The sequence below is a fragment of the Pezoporus occidentalis genome, unplaced genomic scaffold, assembly GCF_034315485.1.
Source record: "Pezoporus occidentalis ecotype Australia unplaced genomic scaffold, CSIRO_AGI_Poc_V1 ctg19, whole genome shotgun sequence".
Taxonomy (NCBI): domain Eukaryota; kingdom Metazoa; phylum Chordata; class Aves; order Psittaciformes; family Psittacidae; genus Pezoporus; species Pezoporus occidentalis.
This window is the reverse complement of record NW_026913748.1, coordinates 3566419-3588292: the sequence shown is the minus strand read 5'-3', so window position 1 is coordinate 3588292 and position 21874 is coordinate 3566419. Positions and strand designations below refer to the sequence as shown.

Below are 21874 nucleotides of genomic sequence, written 5' to 3'. Positions count from 1 at the left end.
AAATTGCCCTGAAAAGCTTTGTTTTGATTTCATTATGGCTTCCACCTTGTAACTAACCTATTATTTCATTTCTTAAGTTTAGTTGAATACTATGTAAATTAACTTAGCCACATTTGAATGTTTGACTTTTAAAGAAAGACGGATAACCTGCGTATTATAATGCACATGATAAATGTCTGTCCCATAAGAAATGGCCCCTGGGTCAGTTAAAATTCTATGCTTCCAGAAAAGGTTGTCCATTTTCTCTGTTTTAATCTAGTTAGTAACAGAATTCTGCCGGTGGTATTATTGCCTAATACACACACTGCCTTTAAAAGTTAGAATGTGCACTGTCATAAATATGCATATTCACTTCTTTGTCTCAATTTTAAAATATTTGACCTACAGCACTTGCACTGTTAATGCAAGACAGGCCACATCTCACAAATGAAAACTTTTTTTTTCTTTTTCAACAAGTGAGCAATTTTTTTTTGCTAGAAAATACTGCAGACCTGACAAAACACATGGTTTGCAGCCATCTCTTGGTAGAGCCTCTGGGATTGCAATTAGCAATTATTTCAGTGTTACCTTATTGCATGCTTTCTCTCTGTTGGTATAAACAGCTCTGTCTCATCTGAACAGATGAAAATAAAGATTGAAAATCAAGTCCCAGTTAGAAAAAGCTTTATTGGCACAACTGGTCTTTGCCTAAAAAGTGATAAGGATAAGGAATTGAGTGTGCCTCCAAACCTGGAGTGCAAGACAGCCCACTGGAAGGAACTACACTGAAGAAATTCCCATTCTGAACAGGAGTTTTTATATTAGTGATGAAAAGGAACCTAAGATACACAAAGAATAGCCTAGAAGAAATCATAAATAATGAAAAATGAATACTTAACAGTGAGGGCAAGATTGACACACTCAGAACCATATGAACCGTATAGGCTACTAAATGTTTTCCCTATCCTGCCAGGGACTATTGTGTTCAAATGCCCCAAGATATCAGAAAACTGTCCATATTTAAGACAAGCTTTTACAGTCTGATGACAGACACCTGGGGTGGTAGCTTCCAGAACAGCTTCAGGAGGCAGTTTTAACCCAGGTGCCATGATGTCATCCTATGAAAAGGCACTCCCCATCTGCAGGCTCTATTGCTGGCTCAGCCACTCGGAGAAGGTAAGTGCCTGCAAATGGAGGGGAAAGGTGGATAGATAGAACAAGAACATAATTGCACTGAGTCTGACACTTTATTTCTCTTCTTTTTAAAACAAGATTGAATGTCACATCACTGGCTGAAGAAATGAACATAGTCTGGGGAACTATGTTCCCTTCCAAATTCTATAAAATGCAAGTTTCAAAAATGCAAATCACAAGAGACTTTATTTTTAGCCAAGAAATAACAAGAAAATGTTTAAGTCAGAAAACCCAGGAATTTAACTATGTAGTCTTTGTCTGAAGGGAGAAAAGAAATTCACTGCATATAGTACGGCTCCTGAAAACAGACTGACAGTCCTGAAAAGTGGAGTCTTTTATGCACTGGTACAAGACAGGAAGAAGCTATGTTGCTTTTCCCATAATGTTCTGCCACTGCACATTAGATGAAGGTAGCTCAGTCTTCCAGCTACACAACCTGGAGATTGTTCATAGCTTCCTGTTCACAGATTGTTAACAGTTCACAGATTCCAGATTGTTGTTAGCTTCTAGTTCACAACCTCGGCATTGTTGGTAGCTTCCAGTTCACAACCTGGGGATCGTTGGTAGGTGTCAGGAAGGGACTGCTTGTAAACTACTTGCTTGTAAATGAGGAGACAGGTTTGTTCCTCATTTATTTGCAAATACTCTTTGCTCTGTCAGAATACAGTTGTTGGTTGACATTATATTATGCCTCACTAAATTCTATTACTTATTCAATACAGCTTTGGCTCTACAATTCACTGTATGAGTATTGATTCCTTGTGATATCAGACTGGCAATTAACACCAAGGGATGTTGTCCTCACCATCCAGCTAATGAACTTGTTCACTCACAGAATTTGTGAGTACCATACAGAGATCTATCCAGTGCAGCTGAGCAAAATGCTTCCACTATCAATACTTCTGTAGTTTTCACAGATACTGTATAATAATCCATATTATTATACAAATCACAAAATTTATCTTGTTCAAACTCAGCATATTTAGAAACCACAAAGATTAAGTGCATAAGCGTGTCCATGTAAAAGCTAATAATAGTGAGATGAATGTCACTGAAAGCAAATATTAGTACCGCATTAATAGAAATGCATATTTTTAAACAGTGTATAAAACAACTTGTTCAATCACAATGAGAGGAAGAAAAGCTTTCCAGATACAGCAGCAGATAATTTATTTATAAATTTGGGGAGATTGCTGAAATGCAATTCAATCTAAAATATTTAACTTTTTTTACACCTATTATTCTTCAAAACAGCGTATTACATAGTCAATGAAAAGTCATTTAAAGTATAAGTGAATTAATTCCATTACCTCCTAAAGAATCTAATTAAGAACCTCATTCCTCAAACTCACCAATCCACAGAATTACATCCTAAAGGTCATATACCCCATGGGACCATAAATACAGATTGGGGTCAGTTGAAACGTTCTGTTCATTCATGTTGATTAGGTATAATGGTTTCATTTAAACACAAACCTAAATATCAATCTTCTCAAATCAGCAGCACAGACAGGGTAGTTTACCACATTGAATTTTATCTGATGAACTTTTGATTGGCATAGACCAGCAGTGCACATTCAAGGCATTATGAAATAAGAACCCAAATGAGCCTTTAAAGAAGCTATGCACATTATTTAGTTGGAATAAACTATGAAAGATTTTACAGAGATGTCATGAGGTCCCCTCCAAATTATTCCACACATTAAAAAAAATATTATTTCAGTAATAGAGAATTATTTTCTTGCCCTTTTTAGTTGCAAAATGGCTGAACAGCACAAAGAAATTGCACTATTTCCTATCAGTAAAACAACATTTGACTTTTCCACGAGAATACATATTACCACCTAGATCCTGAATTATTCCTATTGTAAAGTAAAATGCATGCTTTCTGGAAATTCTTAAAACTTGCAGGCATTCATTAACATAAATCATAATTTAATTTTGATGGGTTTTCCTGTGACAAGATATCCATTCCATGGTACACCAGATTACACATCAGAATCAGAGCCACACTTTACTGGGATAGGTCTTAGAAAGTGAAAGTAGGTCTTAGAAGGTGAAGACCTTTTAACAACACCCACCACCCTGCTAGAAAGTGCTTACCAAAGAAGAGATATGAGTTTGTTTCCCTCCTATGCCTGAACTACAGCATTTTAGGGATTCTAGAAATGTTACTATCACCACCACCACCCCCAAAAAAAACACAAACAACCAAAACATCCAAACCTAAAAACACAGAGCTTTGACAAGAAAAAATGAGGAGGGCTCACTTTTTTTTTTTTTTTAATCACTTTCATTCTACCACTTGTGGTTCAAACCCCTAGAAGCAAAGCTACACTTACCTATTCTGAAACCCCCAGCAGATGATGATCTGCCTTCACTCACTAAGAAAACGTACTCAGCTTTTGATGAAGCTGTGACTTCCTCCTCTCACCCCTATTAATCATGCAGGAACAAGCAATCTAGAATCCAGCCTACTCATTTGGAGCAAAGCTCCAAATTACACCTCCTGCCTCCAGTCATCCAGGAAAAAAAAAGCAGGCAGACCAAGCCTGAGTCCTGCCTAAGGCTTGACACTTCTGCACAGCAACCTGATAACATTTCTGCCCTGCCACCAGATTGATTCATTGATTCAACTGGGAAGATAGACTTTTAAATTATACAAGCCCTAATCCCTATATGAATAATTTATGAAACCATTTCTTATGCTTTGTGTTTGCATAGAGAAAGAAAAGAATAGTAATAAACAGTCCAACAACTCTACAAAATCCAGCAACAAATTTCTGACGGATCTTCTAGCATACAGCCTGCGCCAGCTTTCAGGCATATAGATTTTAATATGGTTCAGTAAGCAGAAAAGGAAATCTTATATTGCCCCTCCCTCGCAAAAGGTAAACTTTAGAAAAAAATCACATTCCTCTGAGGCACACTTGAAATGACAGATTAATGAATCACCTATCTCCTACAGAAGAAGAAAACATCCAAAGTTAATTAAATGTACCAGTGTTTAGAACAATTGTAAAATGAAAAGCAGCAGCCAGAGGACAAAAGAAATTTACCTCACTTTTGAGATTGCATTGGCAGAGCTTGGAAATGATACATTAAAAATTAGTATGGCTTTGACAACATATACCCACTTAAAATGTAAGAACTGCCACAACAAAGCAGAATCATCCAGCCACTTCATGGACAAATTTCAGTGCTCCACAAAAGTCCACTGCTGTTTTAAGGCAAAGCTCTTGGTAAGCTTTTTACTTACAAATTACCCCTAAAAATAAAAGCTCAACCACATGTTCTTTTTTCTTCCATTTGATAACTGTTATCCTAGATAAACCAGGCTAACCCAACTGTAATGAACCTTTTTGTACTTTCCCACCGCAAGTGTTTGGGCGTTTTGCTGTCCAAAAGCTAGACGCACACATAAACATAAAATGTGCTGAAGTGCCAGGTAGAATCCTGGTCTTTGCTATCTTTCTCCTTCTCCATGCTAGCTGTAGTTCTTTCACACAGTAGATTCTCCAATAATCATGATCCCACTTAAACACAAGCCCACATGTTAAACCAGAAAAACTGACAGAAAAGATGAGACTCAGTTCCCTGTAATTCATGCAATGGTGAAAAGGAAGAAGATATACATAAACATTTTCATCCTTAACTACATATTTGAAGAATAGCTCACTCTCTAACACTTTCCCCCTTATGCCTTGCCTCCTACATTCTGTATTAGACTCTCCACCTCTAGACAATACCCAGATTCAGTTGATTCTGTTTGGCATTTGGATCTCTAAAAGCAGAAGTTTATTTGTTATTATGGTTTTGATAGTCACACAGATTTTATATGCATACTCTGCTGCAATCATTACCCTGTAAGCTCTACAAGAGAGTACTATTTACTAATAAACATAATTTATTCATATTTTGCAATTAAAACTTAAAAAAATAATAATCACATCATATCTACAGTGCTTATTCCACTTGTAAAAGGATGACAGGAGCTGTGCAAGTTAATTATGTTTTGTTTTTCAAATGGTAATTTTTCTCAGAACTCCTTTGCATCAACTATACGCTATGCAAAAGTACTCTCACATGTGCACCCTCGTGCATACTTCTCATCTCTGAGCATCCAGATGGAAAATGCAAGTCTTTACCTTCCTTTTAAAAGAGCCTCAATTAAAAATACCACACTTGTATTTAGTTATGCATCTTGTGTAAACATTTGAAATGGATTGCACTATAGTTCAACCGTCTCTGCAACAAAGACCATATGTGCCTAATACCTTTGGCTGCCCCAAATTCCCATGCATATCCTGCTGCAGAAAACCTGAAATGTATCTGAGATAGGCTGTATCCATCACCAGGTCTCAGCAGAATCTGCCCGGCTGTTCAGTACTAACTGGAACATGGGCTCTTTTCAATGTTGTTCAAAAAAAAAAAAGAACATTTCAATCTCAAAGCCATCATAATCTAAATCAAATTTCCCTAATACCTCATGGGTTCTTATTTTAATTTGCCAGACTCATTAATTGGCAAACGCAGTGCAGCAGCATGTTTAATCTATTTTTACAGATTTTAAGATACAGAACATCTTTGACTTACAAATTAGTTTGGGGCTCACAAGTCTCCCTCTCTCTCTGCCTTATCCTGACAGCTGATATCAAATGGGACATTCAAATGAACTATATCAAAACTTGAAGGTCATTTTCCAAGGGATATCCCTCAACTTGGGAACAATACCCATTCTCCCAGATGCACAGCTTAATGTTGTGTGCAAGCAACAAGGCTTATCTTTTTTCTAGAGGCTTGCTTAGCTACTGGATCACTGAGAGAAGTCATTTTTATTACTTCCTGCTGCTCAGCAGAGTACAGCAAATAAGACCCCAGGATAAGGCAAAATGAGCTGTAAATCTTTCCTTGTTTGTAAAACAACAATGAGGAACTTGCAGCTTTCTGAAATTTCACACAATTGTAGAATAGTTGAGGTTGGAACAGACCTCAGGAGGTCATCCGGTACACCCCCCTGCTCAAGGAAGGAACGCTTACAGCAGGCTTCCCAGGACCATATCCAGGCAACTGTTAAGTATCTCTAATGATAGAGATTCCACAACCTGTCTGTACAACCTGTGCCAGTGCTCGGTCACTTGTACAGTAAAACCATTTCTCCTGATGTTCACAGAGAATCTGTGCTTTATTTGTGCCCATTGCCTCTTTTCCTGTGGCATGGTATTGGTGAAAAGAACCTGGTCCTGTCTTCTTTATGAGCTTGCTTGGGACACTGATGAAGTGTTTGACTGACCTGAGCTTTCTCCAAGCTAAACATTTCCAAATCTCTCAGTCTACCCTCATAGGAGGAATGCACTTCAGTCACATTCACCACCCTTTACTGGACTCTCTCCAGTAGATTCATGTCTCTCTTGTACTGAGGAGCCCAGAACTGGACCCAGTACTCCAGGTGTAGCCTCACCAGTGCTTTTTAGAGGGTAAGGATCACCTCTCTTGATCTACTGACAACACTCCTAATGCAGCCTAGGATACTGTATTATCATACTTTGTCACAAGCGCGCATGGATTTTTGCTGACTCATGGTCACTTGGGTGTCCACCAGACCATCAGATCCTTTTGTGCAAAGTTGAAATATGCTCTTTAACCAGTTTTCACAAATAACTTCATGTTTGTTGAACATTTGTGAGCCATCTATTGCATGTGTTCAGTCTTTAGAATACGTAAGTTTTGGTGGGTTTTCTTTTTACATTTACCACTGACTTTCTTTTATGATAGAGTAGGAATCATTCTTGGAATTAAGTATCTGCTCAGAATACCTGAATTTATAGTTCTGAAATTTGATATTTTCCAACATGTATTTCAAATTCATTCTTTGATAATCCTAACCCATTTGAAAAGATGTCCGTCATAAGAGTGGCAAAGCAAGAAGACAAAAGGGATGCCAACACAAACCAAAATGTGGGTTTTGACTGAATAGTAAACCCAGCGTTTTTAAAGACAATTACACTGCCTTAGTTGACATATTATCTCAAGCTGGGGTTTTTGTTTGGGTTTTAAAAAAGGCACTACGTTCTTGAGTAATTTAGCTGCTACCTAGCAAGTTAGTACAGTGAAGGTGCTGACCGTCAAGACCTTGCCAAGGTGGAGAGGGGAGGGTCCATCTTCAATGCAGCTGCAGCCAGTGTCACACCACTCCTCTGAGATGGAGGACTCCATCTCATCTCTGGGGATCAGCTCCATCTGGAGATATGACTTGTGGCTGAGTTTGTTCACAGTATGTTTTTAACTAAAACTGAAGGACAGAAAGCTCTCATCACAACTGTTACTGGTGCCTGGCACTTAACTTCAGACCTGCCTGTGGCTATGGATTTGTCTGGCAACCTGGACTCTTGGCTGAACTTGGTCACCATCACCAGACATGCCCTGCTCCTCATCTTACTTGGGTACTGTAGAATTATGCCTTTCCTAGTAAGGCCACTGTCATGTGCCTACCGTGCTATCACCTAAAGTTCTGCTTCCCATTTGTCACTGGAAATGGTTGAATCACAAACAAGGTAACAGGAAAAGAAAAGCCCAACCTATGAACTTTGAAAGTAAGAAAAAGCCAGGTACTCACACAGTGAAGGAATCAGGGGGAGCTGAGACTCTTCTCAGGTCAACGGACTGCACTTTATGAATACTATAGGCAGCAGGAAATGAGTGGCCAGTAGAAAGGCAGCACACAGTGTGGACAGACAAGGAAAAAGAGAGGTGGGGGAGAGAGAAAGAGTAGAAGAGAAGAAAGAAAGAGAAGACATACAACATTTAAACAGAAACAAAAGGAATGTGTCACATAAAAGTTGAATGAAGACACATGCAGAACTCCAAGTTCACACTAGGAAGCCAGGAGCAACGGAAGACATGCAAATGGAGAAAATCACTGCTACATGACACATAAGAGCTTTCTAGACACAAGTGATGAGGACCAATGAGAAACTACGCACACTGCTATACAAGGAAGACAAGGAGCCCCAGGATTTTTTTCACAGGCATTGAAAAATTTTGAGGCAACATACTTTGGAAGCAGGTCCAGAAATGAAAACAAACATCAAAGCCAATATCTGACCAGATGGAATTGTCTCCAAAGGCTAGCCAACTTTAGTTAATGTTTAAGAAAAATAAAATACCCTTACTGAAGATTTTGTATCCGCAATGGCAAATTGCTGTCTCCATTCTTCTTCCATGTACCTTAGGGAAACATGTATTTTACATATAGTGACTCCCAAGACTCCTTTAGTGTTTATACTCAAATGGTCTCTTTGCTCCTCTCAAGTATATGGAAAATGTTTTATTTATAAGCTCTTCCTTCTTCTTTCCGTTACATTATATGGAACATTCTTTCTCAACCAAAACTAAAAGCCAGTGAAACCAGAATACTGTTTTTTGTGGTTCAGAAAGTGATCATTAACTGAAACCTACTGAGAAGCATATTAAACTGTAGTTTCTAATCAGAAAAAGACTCCTGGAAAAAAACTGAGCCACAACTGTTCTTATTCCATGTACATTTTGTTTATAGCTCATAAGAACCACATTGTTGGCTTGATCACAGAAAACCAGCTATATGTTGTCTCTTTCACATGTTACCTTGAGCAATAGGGAAGAACAGGAATGACATCTTAGCCAGCAAGTATTTTAAAGGAAGGACAATAAGAACATAATTCACTCTTCTGCAGAAAAAAAAAAAAGTTTCTGCTGACCTGAATGTAGCAAAAAATTTCTTTTTCTGGTACAAATAGAAGACATATGAGAAAAGACACCCACATTTTTTTCCGCACAACCCCACTATCTTCCTTGTTTTAATCCATAACCAAGTGTGAGCATCATCACCTTGTCCTATATATTCCTTGCACCTAAGAAGTTTCTCGCTTAAGAAACTTTATTGGATTGTAACTTATCTCAATCACAGAACAACACATCATTGGATGAGGAAGAATTCATGCCTGCCTTTTACATTCCAACAACCTCCATTAGAAACAAATTAGAAACTCTGTATTCACCAACACCTTCACACTTCAAATCAAAATTTTAAAGTTATCAGAAAAGCACAATCCATAAACAGGTCATCTTCACCTACACAAGTGTAATCATATAATCTGTATGGCACGTCAAAACAGCTCAACTTTCCAAAAGGAATTATTAAAAAAAAAAAGAACGTTTGATGAACACTAAGAAGAGACATCACTAGTTGCCACAACTAGTCCATGAATAATTGGGGACAATTAATATAATGAGAAATTTGTTTCTAGGCAATTCAGCAGTGAAAGATTAAACAACTGAATAAAACATTAATTGCCAATAATTCACCCAGCTATGACAAAAAGTGTCCTCTCAGAGCATCTACAGGTTTTGAAGAACAGCAGCAACTAGGAAGATGGGCAACTCTTACAGCTGGAAGAGAACCATGTTTCTAAACCCTCTTGCTTGCAAGTGAGAGAAGCATGAAATCTCCATTCTTCTCACTTGGCTACATTACATATGGGCTGTTCAATTCTAAGATACTATTATTCCATGGAAACTCAAGTGCATCCAACAAGGCAAACAATAAACTCACTATCCTCTCTAAACCCCTCTCCCAAAACCTCTAGAACAAAGGAGAGCAGGGGTAAAAGGTAGAAAAACAGTGTAAGACTTCTTCAAATTAAGTCTTTTTCTACTAGCTGAAACTCCAAAAAGCAATCCTACTGCTCTCCTTATCTAGCAAAAATATCAATGCCTACAATAATAGCAGCTCTGTATTACTGTGACAAAGATAATTTTTTAATCACTTTACTGGCAAGGAGCTCAAGAACAGCTGTCTAACAATTACGGATAGCTCCAGACCCACTTACTAATCTCACACGTCTAATGTTCAAACGACAGTCATAACAGAGCAATCTATCATATTCAATCAAATATAAGGCTTTCTGGGAGATTTCAATGGAACAGGGAGATGCATTCCAGATATCAAGTTAAGAAATGTAGATAAACATATGTAATCGAAAATGTTCCCCCTTGTGAAATGCAGCAAATCAGCATCATATTGAATGAACTTCTTACAATACTCAAATGATTCCTAGAGTTTAACCTTTAACATGTGATTTACTTTCCATCACACCAGGAGATTCAACTCCTCTCTCTCCTTCTCCTTTAACACTTGAAAGCAAAGTATACCCACACATATGTAGACATAGATACAAATATACACACATACCATTTCCAATACATGAAGATGAGACTACAGTTCCCAACAGATCATTTGTATTTTCCCAAAATGAAAGTCTGCAGCTAAATCAAAGGACTCTGACAGCAGCAGTCTACCATAGCACATTTAAATCAAGCTAAAACAGAAATCCTTTTGACAACTGGTATATACTATGAATCTGTATTTCCCTACCACGTTTTAAATTCAAACCTCAAAATCCAAGCCTAACCATGCTAATAATCAGATTGAAACACTAGAAATTTTCTTTTTATATTTGCATTAGTCTCCCTCAGTGTAGCAAAAGATGCTGAGGATTGCTCTCTGCTTAATTCTGGCTTTTGGAAATGATTAAGTCATTGTGGTTGGATGAAATTGGTCATTGCTGCCCACAGGCAAGTGTCTGCTATTTTCGTGGCTCAAGAGAGATGAATATACCTTATGTATTTTCCAGGAAAATAGGAATTGCACATTAGAGATACGGGCTTTACCGAAACTTAAAGCATTACTCTCAGTAAGAGAACACAGAGTGCTAAATTGAAAAGGAAGACACTGAAAGCAACCAGGGAGGCTTTGATTACACAAACAGATTGACAATCGGTAGGTGACAAGAAGCTCTAAAGGGCTGGAGTCAGAGTTTGAAATGAAGCAATACCTTCCACTAAACAATACTGTTGAAAGACACAGGCAACCTGAAGTGAGCCTGAGACCTTTCTGTTTTTTTCCAGGTACATAAGTTAGTCCAATGAACGACATTATATCTCATCATAAACCTTGCCTCACCATTATATCTGCAAGAGCAAAATCCTCCACCTACCTTCCCAGAAAAAGTAAAACAGTGCATGGATGTTTGAATGAAATGAGGATCCTTGACCACTTTAGGTCTGTAGTTCAGTATCTTTGCATAAGGGACAAACTAGATTTCGACAATTTGTTACGGGGTCTCCAATGGAGCTTAAAATGCAGATCAATAAAGTTGAGAAAATTAATCAAAAGAACTTCCAGGGCAAATAACATACATATGCAGGACTGTCAGAAGCTAAGAAGCAGACTATTGAGCCTGCACAAACTTCTACAAATAAATAACTGAAAGGTACAACACCTTTCTAAAAGCAAGACAGAGGGTAACCCAGAAGATAAAAGAATAAAAGAAAATCAGGTATTTACAATACAGTGGAAAGGGAGTTCAGAGATCAGAGAGACTATTTTTTTTTTTAATGCACTGCAAGTCCAGTACATGCAAAATCCATGACCAAATATGCTGCCACAAACAGGCCTCCTGCCATTAGGACATGCACATATCCAACTCACTCATTCAGCAAAGGCATAGATGTTCTCCTCTTGCTTTTTTGCACCATGTTGGCTTGGTTCCTTAAGGAAATCCGAATGAGTGAGGGAGCCAATCGACATGGTTCACCATCCACTTGCATGGGGATAGATTTGTATGTTAAAAGTGTCACCTCGCGGCACTGATGCAACCTCTCTCCATGACCACCCACCTGGAGAGCAGCCTGCAAAAGAACAAAAAATAAGAAAACAGTTCAACAAACAGGAAAGAAAAGAAAAAATACCTCAGAACAAATAGTTGAGGCAGTTAATAAATCCAAAACACAGTTCTACTGACAACATCCATTACATGGTGTTCCATGCATGAAGCATTCTAACAAAGCACAATGAATGTATTTTCACTTAAGATTTGTAAAGTAGTACTTAAATTTCACAAAGAAAAGTGGGGGGCAGCAAACATGTCTAATCATGCACACCGAACATCTCATCACATACACACACACATGTGCATGCACAAATGAATACCTGTGTTCATCCTTAAAGGTTTCAATTTGTTTTGGTTAGTTTGTGTGTTTTTTCACTAACAGTAATGTTACTAATTATTTGCTCCTTAAAACAAGAACCCTAATCAAGTACATCTGCAAGACAGAAAAATGGTTTTCCCTTCCTGAACAGAACAGAGTCCTTAATGTGAATTAGATGAATTTAAAATCATTATCATGAAAGCTTACACAGCAACTCAACCTCGAGACTAGAGAGGCTGAGAAGAGCAAGCAGAAGGACTTCATTAAAACAAATAAATGTTCAAGAATTCATTTGGAAGAAATGAAACAAGGAGAGCAATAAGCAGATCCTTCAAGTTGTAGGCAGACGTTTGAGCAGAAATGTATTTTTTTAATTAGTATGACTATTATGTGAGTATTAACTCTCATTTCCCAACCAGATGCAGAAAAAAAAAATCCTTTATTAACAGAGAACAGCCTAAATACAAGACCTTAATCCTGCTCTCTGCTTAATATAATGGATCAACTGACAATATGATCAATAATATTCATAATAAATACTTCTTATAAAGTGCCTCTTTTCCTTGGTCTCACAGACCTTTCTGTTTATGACCAAGCACATCTGGAAGACATACAGAGCAAGTTAGAATTACATTAATAGTCTAGGGTTACAATGGTTCCTCAGCATCACAGCCAATGTAGACTTGTAGACCCTCAATTCTGAGCTGGGTTTCCTTTAGAGAGAAACAGCAGCTCAAAGGGCCCTACCACTTAAATCAGTCCTGATTAAATTTGTTATTAGCTTTTGAGATCGCTCAAGCCACTGCAAGTAGTTAGAGTCACATTAGTGGCAAACCTAAAAGGGCTTCCAACTGAAAACTGACAGTTGGTACATGATAAATAGTACATTTGCCAGCATTTTCAAAGCATACACTAGAATCTTCACAAATGAAGTAATAAAGGTTCATTCCACAAGATCTACTAAGATAAAATTTTTTCTTACTTGTGGCATATTTCCTGAATCCATTAGATTCAACGAAAAAGAAAGGTCAAGATTGCTGATAAAGACCACCGTTTACTTTTGCTTACTTTGAAGATTAGATTTGTCTTAATTTTGCTTTGAGGAAAAAAAAAAACATTGTCATGGGTATTAACTGAAAGTGATATGCTCTGAGGTCAGGTCACACAACAAATCAGTGTGTGAGTTTAGTGAATACAGGCTTATCCATGTTGATTTTAACTTAGTCCACACAAGACATAGTGTCAACAAAGACCTAGAAGCATGAATTTAAACATGATCTATACAACCTGCCAGGAGGCCCAATTATGTGCCTTCTGCTGACTACACTAAGTTCAATCTGCAGGGCCTTTAATAGATTAATGATAGGACAAGTATAAATATCAACTCCCTGTCTTTAATCACCCTCTGAAGAGATTGTCACTGTGTTTGACCACTGTGATAGAAGGACACTAGGGTATTTACAGTGAGATTGCTTTATGGTAACTCAGCTTTAAATCCACTTTAAGGGCAGCATTGACAGAAAATGCACTGACAAAATTGTTAGTTGAATTTTCTTTATCAGAACAAAAAGGAGAGAAAACATTTTTGTCAGAAATATCAAAAAAAAAAGAAAAACAAAAGAAAAACCAAAAACCCCAACCTTTTAAGCCATAGATTGAAATATACAAAAAATAAAAATAAACAGCAGTAATTATGTGATCATAGAACATTGCCACAATAAAAACATATCTGCATGCTGTTTTTTCTGTAATAAACCTGCCATTTAACTTGGGAGCAATGCACATGCAAATTAGCCATGTTTTGCAAATACATTTTTATTCTTAAATCCCACTTCTTTTGTTAGAAAACTACAATTTGTCTCCTTCATTTAACAGCAGAGCATGTTTTGGCCTTGGCTGAATACGTGGAATCATGGTGGCTTGCACTCTGTAGCACAGCCCCCAGAATTCACTGTGTCTGGAAGCACGTGCAACGTACTCACCAGTGAGGCCATGGTGAACCCAATGACTTCAATGTAGCCATCATCATGGCGCTGAGGCTCAAAGTCTCTGTGATCTCCAGGGTTTCCCCAGGGCATTGTGCCAGCACAATACCTACAGAAAGAGGTTTGGAAAGCAAGATTTGAGAAAGAAGTTAGCCCTGAGGTGCCCTGACTAGCAACCTGACTGTTCTGCTATCCTCCAGAATTATCCAGACATACATTCCAGGATTCAGTTCAGGAACAATTAAAAGTTATGTGACAAGGGCTGGACAAAAGGGAAAACCTGCCTCTTGTTTCCAAGCTGGTACAACATCCATGAATGTATCCATCATAACCTTTAGCATGCTCCTCTGTGAGAGGAAAATGGGGAAAAAACAGGAAATAGGTAACAACAGCAGCAGCAATTATTTTCTCCCAGCTTGCTTTGCTTTCTGTAGATGAGCTGTTAAGCCAGAAAACTGATTAGCCCCTCTGCTAGGCAGGCATGGGGCTGCAGCAGCGTCTCCAGCCTTGGAGCTTTATTTCTTCTCTCTCTACCATTAAAGAACAGATGCAAAAGTGATCTGAGAGTGATAGAATGGGGAACTTTGGAGAGGAGATAGAAGCCTGCAGTAAGGAAACTGCAGGACTAAAAAGATCAAATGCTTTGGACTTCATGTGGAGCAAAGTGGTAGGTTGTCTAAAGCAGTGATCTCCAAAGCAGGATGAACATACCACAAGGAGTGTAAGAAAAAAGTATACAACTGACAAGACAATTAGGGCGAAGAAAATAGTGTTTGTACTTTTAATAAATAAGAAAGACACTAAAATAGTGTTTGTTCCATTTTTATCACATCCTTTCTTAATCTTTTGTGTATGTTTTATAATGTATGTAATATATTAGTACAGTTTTTATAAATAAATATACATATATTGGGATGGTGCTAAAAAATATTTTACTGATAGGGATACACAGTCAAAACCAGTTTTCAGACTATGCTCTAGAGAGCAGGAGATAGACAACTTTTAAAAATACACCTATATTTCTATTTGGGACACCTTCTAACATGCTAAAACCATCATTTCTTTCAACAGCTCAGTGTTCCTTTACTAGAAAATTATTGATTCTTCCCCTCCTGCCTTCCCTGCTTTCCAGCCTTTTCCCACACTTTGCTTCTGATTAAGCAAAAGCCCAGGCATTTTTACTATCTTGTTTGCAGGTTAGGCGCACAACTTTTGAAAGTTTGTTTGCCAATCACTTCTACTACCTCTGTATCAGAATATTCAACTTTGCTAACTAAAAATATTATAAACACCTAGCTCTTGAGTTGGCAGCACAGTGGCAATACATTTCCTGCACATTGACCCAGTCTAGAATAACTTGTAAGTAAGCAAGCATCTGTCTTGAACTTACCTGGGTATGTTTAAAAACACTATACACTGGAACTTCAGCTCCTGGATCTTTGGAGTCAGGTCTGTACCATCACACTACAAAGCCAAAGTGACAGAGCACAGAGAAATTGCTGAATGGAGCCACAGACAAGAGAAGTGTTGCTGCTTTGTAACAACTTTCCCAAGACTTTCCTTGGAATGTGTTGCAAATGTCATGCTCAAAACTGAAAAGTAACAGAGCCATTAAACTCTCACCTCACTCTCTCTCCATTCCTCCCCTCTTCCCACAATATTAGGACACAATTTCTTATACTTACCACAACTTTAACATGCTTGGATAAATCTCTTGAGCTTCTTTGCAGAAAGTCTGTAAAGGCTGCCTGCAACAGAAAAAAAGTGCAGGAATTTTCATTAGCACTTTCTCTCTTCTCTTTCCTTATTTCTCATTCCACCACAGAGCTAATTACCAAAATGTCATTCTTTTGATGTAAATTCTTGCTCACATATTTGTTTCCATATTTAAGGTACATGAGTACAGTGGGAGTCATCATCCAGAAAGACATTCTACATCATGCATTAGCAAATCAGTGTTTCTCTTAACTGCATTTTAGAATAAAGTTTTGTCAATGTACCTCCTAAATGCAGAAGTGGGTAATTTTATTTCATTTTCATAATTAATTATGAATATTAATCACTCAAAATAGCTGATCTCAGACTTCCACTCCCCGTGACCATATATCCAAGGCTACTCCTCAAAGCTACAAAGATACAAGCCAACACTTAGGGAATTTCTCTAGGAAAGTCAATCACAATGTGCTTTCCAAACCCTAAAAAAGGCAGACTGGCTTGTCGAGAATCTTACAAGTCAGAAGCAGATGGACCAAGACATAACCAGTACTATGTCCAAAGAAGTGGCACTTGCTAAGCTCTGTAAAGAAACAGTGCTTCAGGCACTTTTCAACAGACACGTGCATGGCATTGCCTGAAGCAGTATATATGCATTTTAAATTGCAACAGACAAAAGGAATTGGCATGGGCTTGTGATGTGAGAAAGGAAGGGGAAATGTACTTAAGAAAACATCTGACCAACTAAGCATCATTCTGTAAGACGAATCACAACTCACCCCTGCATAAAACATTTTATTTCTAAATCGGCTGTTGAATTTCTCTGGATTTGCTTCTGTGAAAGGATAAAAAGGAAAAATAAATACACCCTAATAAAACAAGTAGATCCCATTGTACCTTCACATTCCCTGCTAGCCCTCAACTATCAGATATCTTCTCCTTGAGTAAATACTTACAGGCAGCGATTAAATCGCCTCTTAGCCTTCCTTCCGATAAGCTAAATGGATCTCCTTTAATCTCCCAGTATAAGGCACATTTCCCAGAATACAGGTCACTCTTGTTCCTTCTTGGAAACTAATTTCCTAGTCTGTGGCATGCAGAGATTTCAGAAGCAGCCCTTCTGACACCATATTCAGTAGCAGTACCAACCACATACACGTATTTAGTGAAACTATTCTCTAGTCAGTGAAATCATCTGACTATCAAGATTGTTCTGGCTAAAACATCACACTGGTGTGAACACTTCCAAATTACTACTTCTCAAATGATCACTTAGAACAATGCTTCTAGTTCTCCTTGAAGTCACTACATCTCACAGTATGAAGCTCCATTTTGTGAGAGTTACTTTATGTTTCTTGTTTGATTGTTTACCCTGCTACTGTATCATCCATTTGCTGTGTCACAGTCAAGAGCCACCTGTTCTTCAAACAATTAATTTAACCTCATAAGTAAATCTCAGCTCCCTTACTGAGCTGACAGCTCTTCACAAAAAGTCTCAACACCCCATGTAAGAAGCAGGAGGATCCTGAAGGCTCAGTGCTGCACATCCACTGATGTGGCTATACCTGATGGCTCTGGGCAGCAGCCACCAGAGCACTGGCTTTTACATGGAAAAATGCAACAAATACTGACCTGAACCCAAGCCCCACCTTAGAGCAGAAAAGGAGTCTTTCTGAGGTCAGGGACTGAACAAAAACACACTGAATTTTACTTTTGACGTAGCAGATGAGCATGAGTAGGGAGAAGGAAGTCTTTCTGTGATGTGGAATAAAGCCTAAAGTTGATCAGAGTGCAACTTTAATTGTAGAAGTAAATCACTGACTGCATATCCAAGGCTCACTCTGTTCTCATCACTCTCAAGCCACCCAGGGATTAGGAAATGAAACATGTTAGACTGTGGGTGTCTGTAGGGCAGTAGGTGTCCTGCAAGTGAACAATCCTGTATGCCAAGGGATCAAACAGCATGTCAACAGGGATAAAGTAAACCATCTTCCCTGCTCCACCAAAGCATAAGGATAACAAGGGATGAAACTGGAAAGAGTTTTTACCCAGAACACTTCCTGAAGAAGCAGAGCTAAATATGTTTGGCTTTGAGCCAAGCCTCAAGGCACAATCTGATTAGTCACAAGAAAAGTGTAAAGGTTGCCATGGAAAAGGTCATGTTAATGTACAGGTTCCTCTGAGATATCACAATCCCTGCTTATTCCAAATATAACAATTGACCAATCTATATTGTTTAAAGTGCCATGACAGGCTGAGAGTTGAATTTCATTTAATTTGGTTTAGCGAGGCAATGGGGGCATGGTGCTTGTTTTAATACTATATGTGATTACAACAGCTCAACATAAGCAACCGCATACAACCATTTATCTTAATGGACCAAGTGCTACAGCTGTGAAAGTGCTTTAAGTTTTGCTGAAGTTTCTATGGATTCTCATAAATTGCAAATGAGATCAGAAGCTGTTTTGCACTGCTTAATTCATAGAATCAGAGCAGTTTTGTTTGGAAGTGACTTTTAAAAGTCATCTACTCCAGCCCCCCCTGCAGTGAGCAGGGACATCTTCAACTAGATCAGGTTATTCAAAGCCCTGTCCAATCTGACTTTGAATGTTGGCAGGGACAGGACATCTACCACCTATCTGGGCAACCTGTGCCAGTGATTCACGCCACCCATCACAAACAAAAATTCTTCCTTATGTCTAGTCTGAATATACCTTCTTTTATTTTAAAGCCATTACTCCTTTCCTATCACAACAGGCCCTACTAAAAAGACTGTCCCCATCTTATAAGCCCCTTTTAAGTATACGAAAGCCACAACAAGGTCTTCCCAGAGCCTTCCCTTCTCCAGGCTGAACAACCCCAATTCCACGTGAAAAACAACAAAACCCACACACCAGTAACACCTTCAAGGCTATAAGCTTTTCTCTCCTAATATACATAGAACTTGCTTTGTATATTTTAGTATTCAAGAAGGTAAGAAAGACCAGCAGTAATGACTTGTCAGAGTAGACACTAGGGCTATGAAAAGCTCCTGGCCACACATACCCACTCACAGGAGCATAGCTTGCTCTGCCAAGTATTTTTTTTTGTTACCCATGTAAATGTTTAAAACACTGTCATCCCTGGAATAACATATATTCTTTATAAGGCTCCATAAGTTCATTATTAAATAGTGTCTCCAGTAAGTGAGTAAGTAGCCATGCATTTCATCTATACAGTATTTTCACAGTCACATTAGCAATGCATACTGATATGCATTCATAAGAAAATGCATACAGCTGTCATCAATTCATTCCTGTGCCCTTTTGTGGCCCTTCATTATGATTCCTAAGCTTGAAGCAGTCTTAAGCATTATAAAATATGCATTAGCTCATTCCATCCTGCTCTTTATTTAGCATGGCATTAGAGTGCTACTTTTTCATCTTGAAATGACACTGATAGCATGAAAGTGAAGAGAGGCTGATCCAGAAAAAATACCTGCATATGAAGCTGAAATAACCAAAAGCTAAACACAAGCAATTGAACAGGGTCTGTTTATATAAGCATGCTTGCCTGAACTACAGTACCCATCAGTCCAAAGCCCACCTGTTTAAGCCACATTTGGATCTGTTTGGGGTGATATAACTGCCATCGGCAAGGGGACAAACAAGATGCTACAACAGCTCAAATTCCTGACAGTTTTGTGGACATTAAAACCTTTCACTTGCAAAGACACGCTTTGGGTCTGTACCAAATCTAATGATATTATGCTATATTCATACATGGGTAACAGCTGTTCAGTTTGAAAACGCAATTATCCTCCTGCTACTTCCACAGTCTAGCAGATTTTCTCCTCCCTCCACCTCCACACTTGCACCTGACTTACATTTGTTTTTCTTTCTGCTCTTACTCTGACACTTCTGCATTAGCATCAACTTCTTTTATAACTGTACTTGGTATACATAACCTTGAAGAGCTCCCCTTTTAGCTCTTTTGCACCAGTGAATGCTATTTTTCCTTGCACTTTTTTTTCATTCTAAAAACATTAAGTCACTTGGAAATTCATAGTACGATCTCTTCCTTTCTACTTGTGTGTACCTTAGGTTTTTATGTTCCATATTTCCTTCTGAATTGCAAGAACAAGATGTTGAGTGGAACCCTATTTGTAATTCATAAAATAAATGCCCATTCCCAAGGCTAAGGACATAAAAAAGTTTCTATTACCTCTAGATTCATGGAATTCTAGTGTAACATGTGCATCGAATCCAAGGCTGAAGTAATTATTGAAGACACTGAGAGGAAGCTGTAATCAGATAAAAAAAAGATATATAAAAATAACATGAATTAAACATTCCGTGACACATGAGGAATTAACTACTTTAAGCCTGGCATCTCATGAAAACCTACAAAGAAGAAAGTGGAACATATCAGGGAAACGTATGCAGAAGGTTGCTCTGAAGGTTAGTAATGGCTTGTGGAAGAGGATCACATACAGAAACCCAAAGAACACACATCTCTGTAAACCCATCAAAGGATTCCTTATGTTGTTATTGAGGTTTCCCATAATGCTGCTCCACTTAACATGTCAATACAAAGGTTTTCCTAATTGCTGGCACTTCAAACTCAGCATGGCTAATGAAACTCAAGCCATGTTCTTCCTGCCCCTATGTAACTAGGAGCAACACAAGTCCCAGACAAGAAGCCCTTATCCTATTCAGGATGCATGGGGCAGGGAAGCACATATCTGCCCCCTTCATCATTACACATGCCCAGCAGGGCTACAGAGAGAGAACAGTAGCATCTGATAGATAAGCTGGAAATTACAACTTAAGAGGAAAATGATTCACAGAATAATATTTTATGATCCTAACACTTTTAACAGCTCCAGTCCAAATGACACACTACTATAAATGTGACCACCACACAATTTTCCCAGTCTTCAACTATCAAGATACACTAGTGGAATAAAATTCTACATCCTGTTTTTAGCTTTGTCTGATTTAGGGATGGGTGGTAGTCACACAGTTGCATCTCCTGCCACCCCAGGTAAACCAGAGAAAAAACAATGACCTTTCAGATAAAATGCTAGGAATTATTTTCCAGGATTTAATTCTTGAGATAAATGCTCAATGGCTGGGAGCTTAAGACAACAAATAGATGGTTGATATAAACTATATTTTGCCCACCTCTGGAAGGACTGACACATGAGAACTGCAAAAGGAAGAGATTCAACTAGAGAATTAAAAAGTTTAAGAGCTTCCCCATACATGCAGCTTACAGCGTAACCAAAAGACGTTCTCAAGCATCCTACAAACTCTGTGGGAAAAAGGAGGTGCTAACCTTGCGTGCCCCATCCTCCAGCTCATCCTGTGGCAAATCTGGGTTGCGCTCAACCTGAAGATTCCAGCGGTCCAGCTGGACAATGGTCCCATCTTCTACATGGCACAGGATCTTGGACACTGGCTCATCTGTATAACCCTAACAGCAGAGTATCAGCCATGGAGAGTGAAAGCAAAGAAAGTCACTCACCAATTACCTCCCTCTTTCACACAGGCCTAAAACACCAGACCAAACGTTCCTAAGAGCTTCTCAAAATATTGCTAAATTTCGATATACCAAGTGTTTTAACAAGCTGCTGCCTGGGTACACAAGTCTTGGGCAGGCAAAGCAAGGTTATAAGGAGAGGAATTCAAAGTGTACTTGTCATGACTGCAATAATTCCAGTCATGTAGTTAAGGATAAATACAGAGAAATAAAATGTAAACTATATTTAAATTAGAAGCCTGCATATCCTCCTCATTACTTGGCCTGAAATATCAGACAGATACATCTATGTACCACATTCATTACAGCAAATAGATCATTAGTAATTCAAGACCCCAGACTGGAAACTGAACCAAACCATTGTGCTTAATTGAAGCAGATCCTGAGCACAGCACTGCCTGCTCTTTAGTGAAAATGAAGTTCCACCCTACACAACTAAACCAGAGCAGCAA

At 38.4% G+C, this 21874-nt stretch overlaps 1 protein-coding gene across 5 annotated transcripts in view; it reads right to left on the bottom strand.

The window, feature by feature from the left end:
• Positions 1 to 21874, bottom strand: part of DGKI (diacylglycerol kinase iota) — a 206078-nt gene that overhangs the window by 71190 nt on the left and 113014 nt on the right. For all 5 annotated transcript variants that reach the window (XM_062616484.1, XM_062616481.1, XM_062616478.1 and 2 more), the window contains 7 exons: positions 21219 to 21356; positions 20103 to 20181; positions 16679 to 16734; positions 15872 to 15934; positions 15577 to 15650; positions 14184 to 14295; positions 11702 to 11901 (listed from right to left, as the gene is read on the bottom strand). In XM_062616484.1, coding sequence (XP_062472468.1) covers positions 11702 to 11901; positions 14184 to 14295; positions 15577 to 15650; positions 15872 to 15934; positions 16679 to 16734; positions 20103 to 20181; positions 21219 to 21356 — 722 coding nt within the window. The remainder of the gene's footprint in view (positions 1 to 11701; positions 11902 to 14183; positions 14296 to 15576; positions 15651 to 15871; positions 15935 to 16678; positions 16735 to 20102; positions 20182 to 21218; positions 21357 to 21874) is intronic.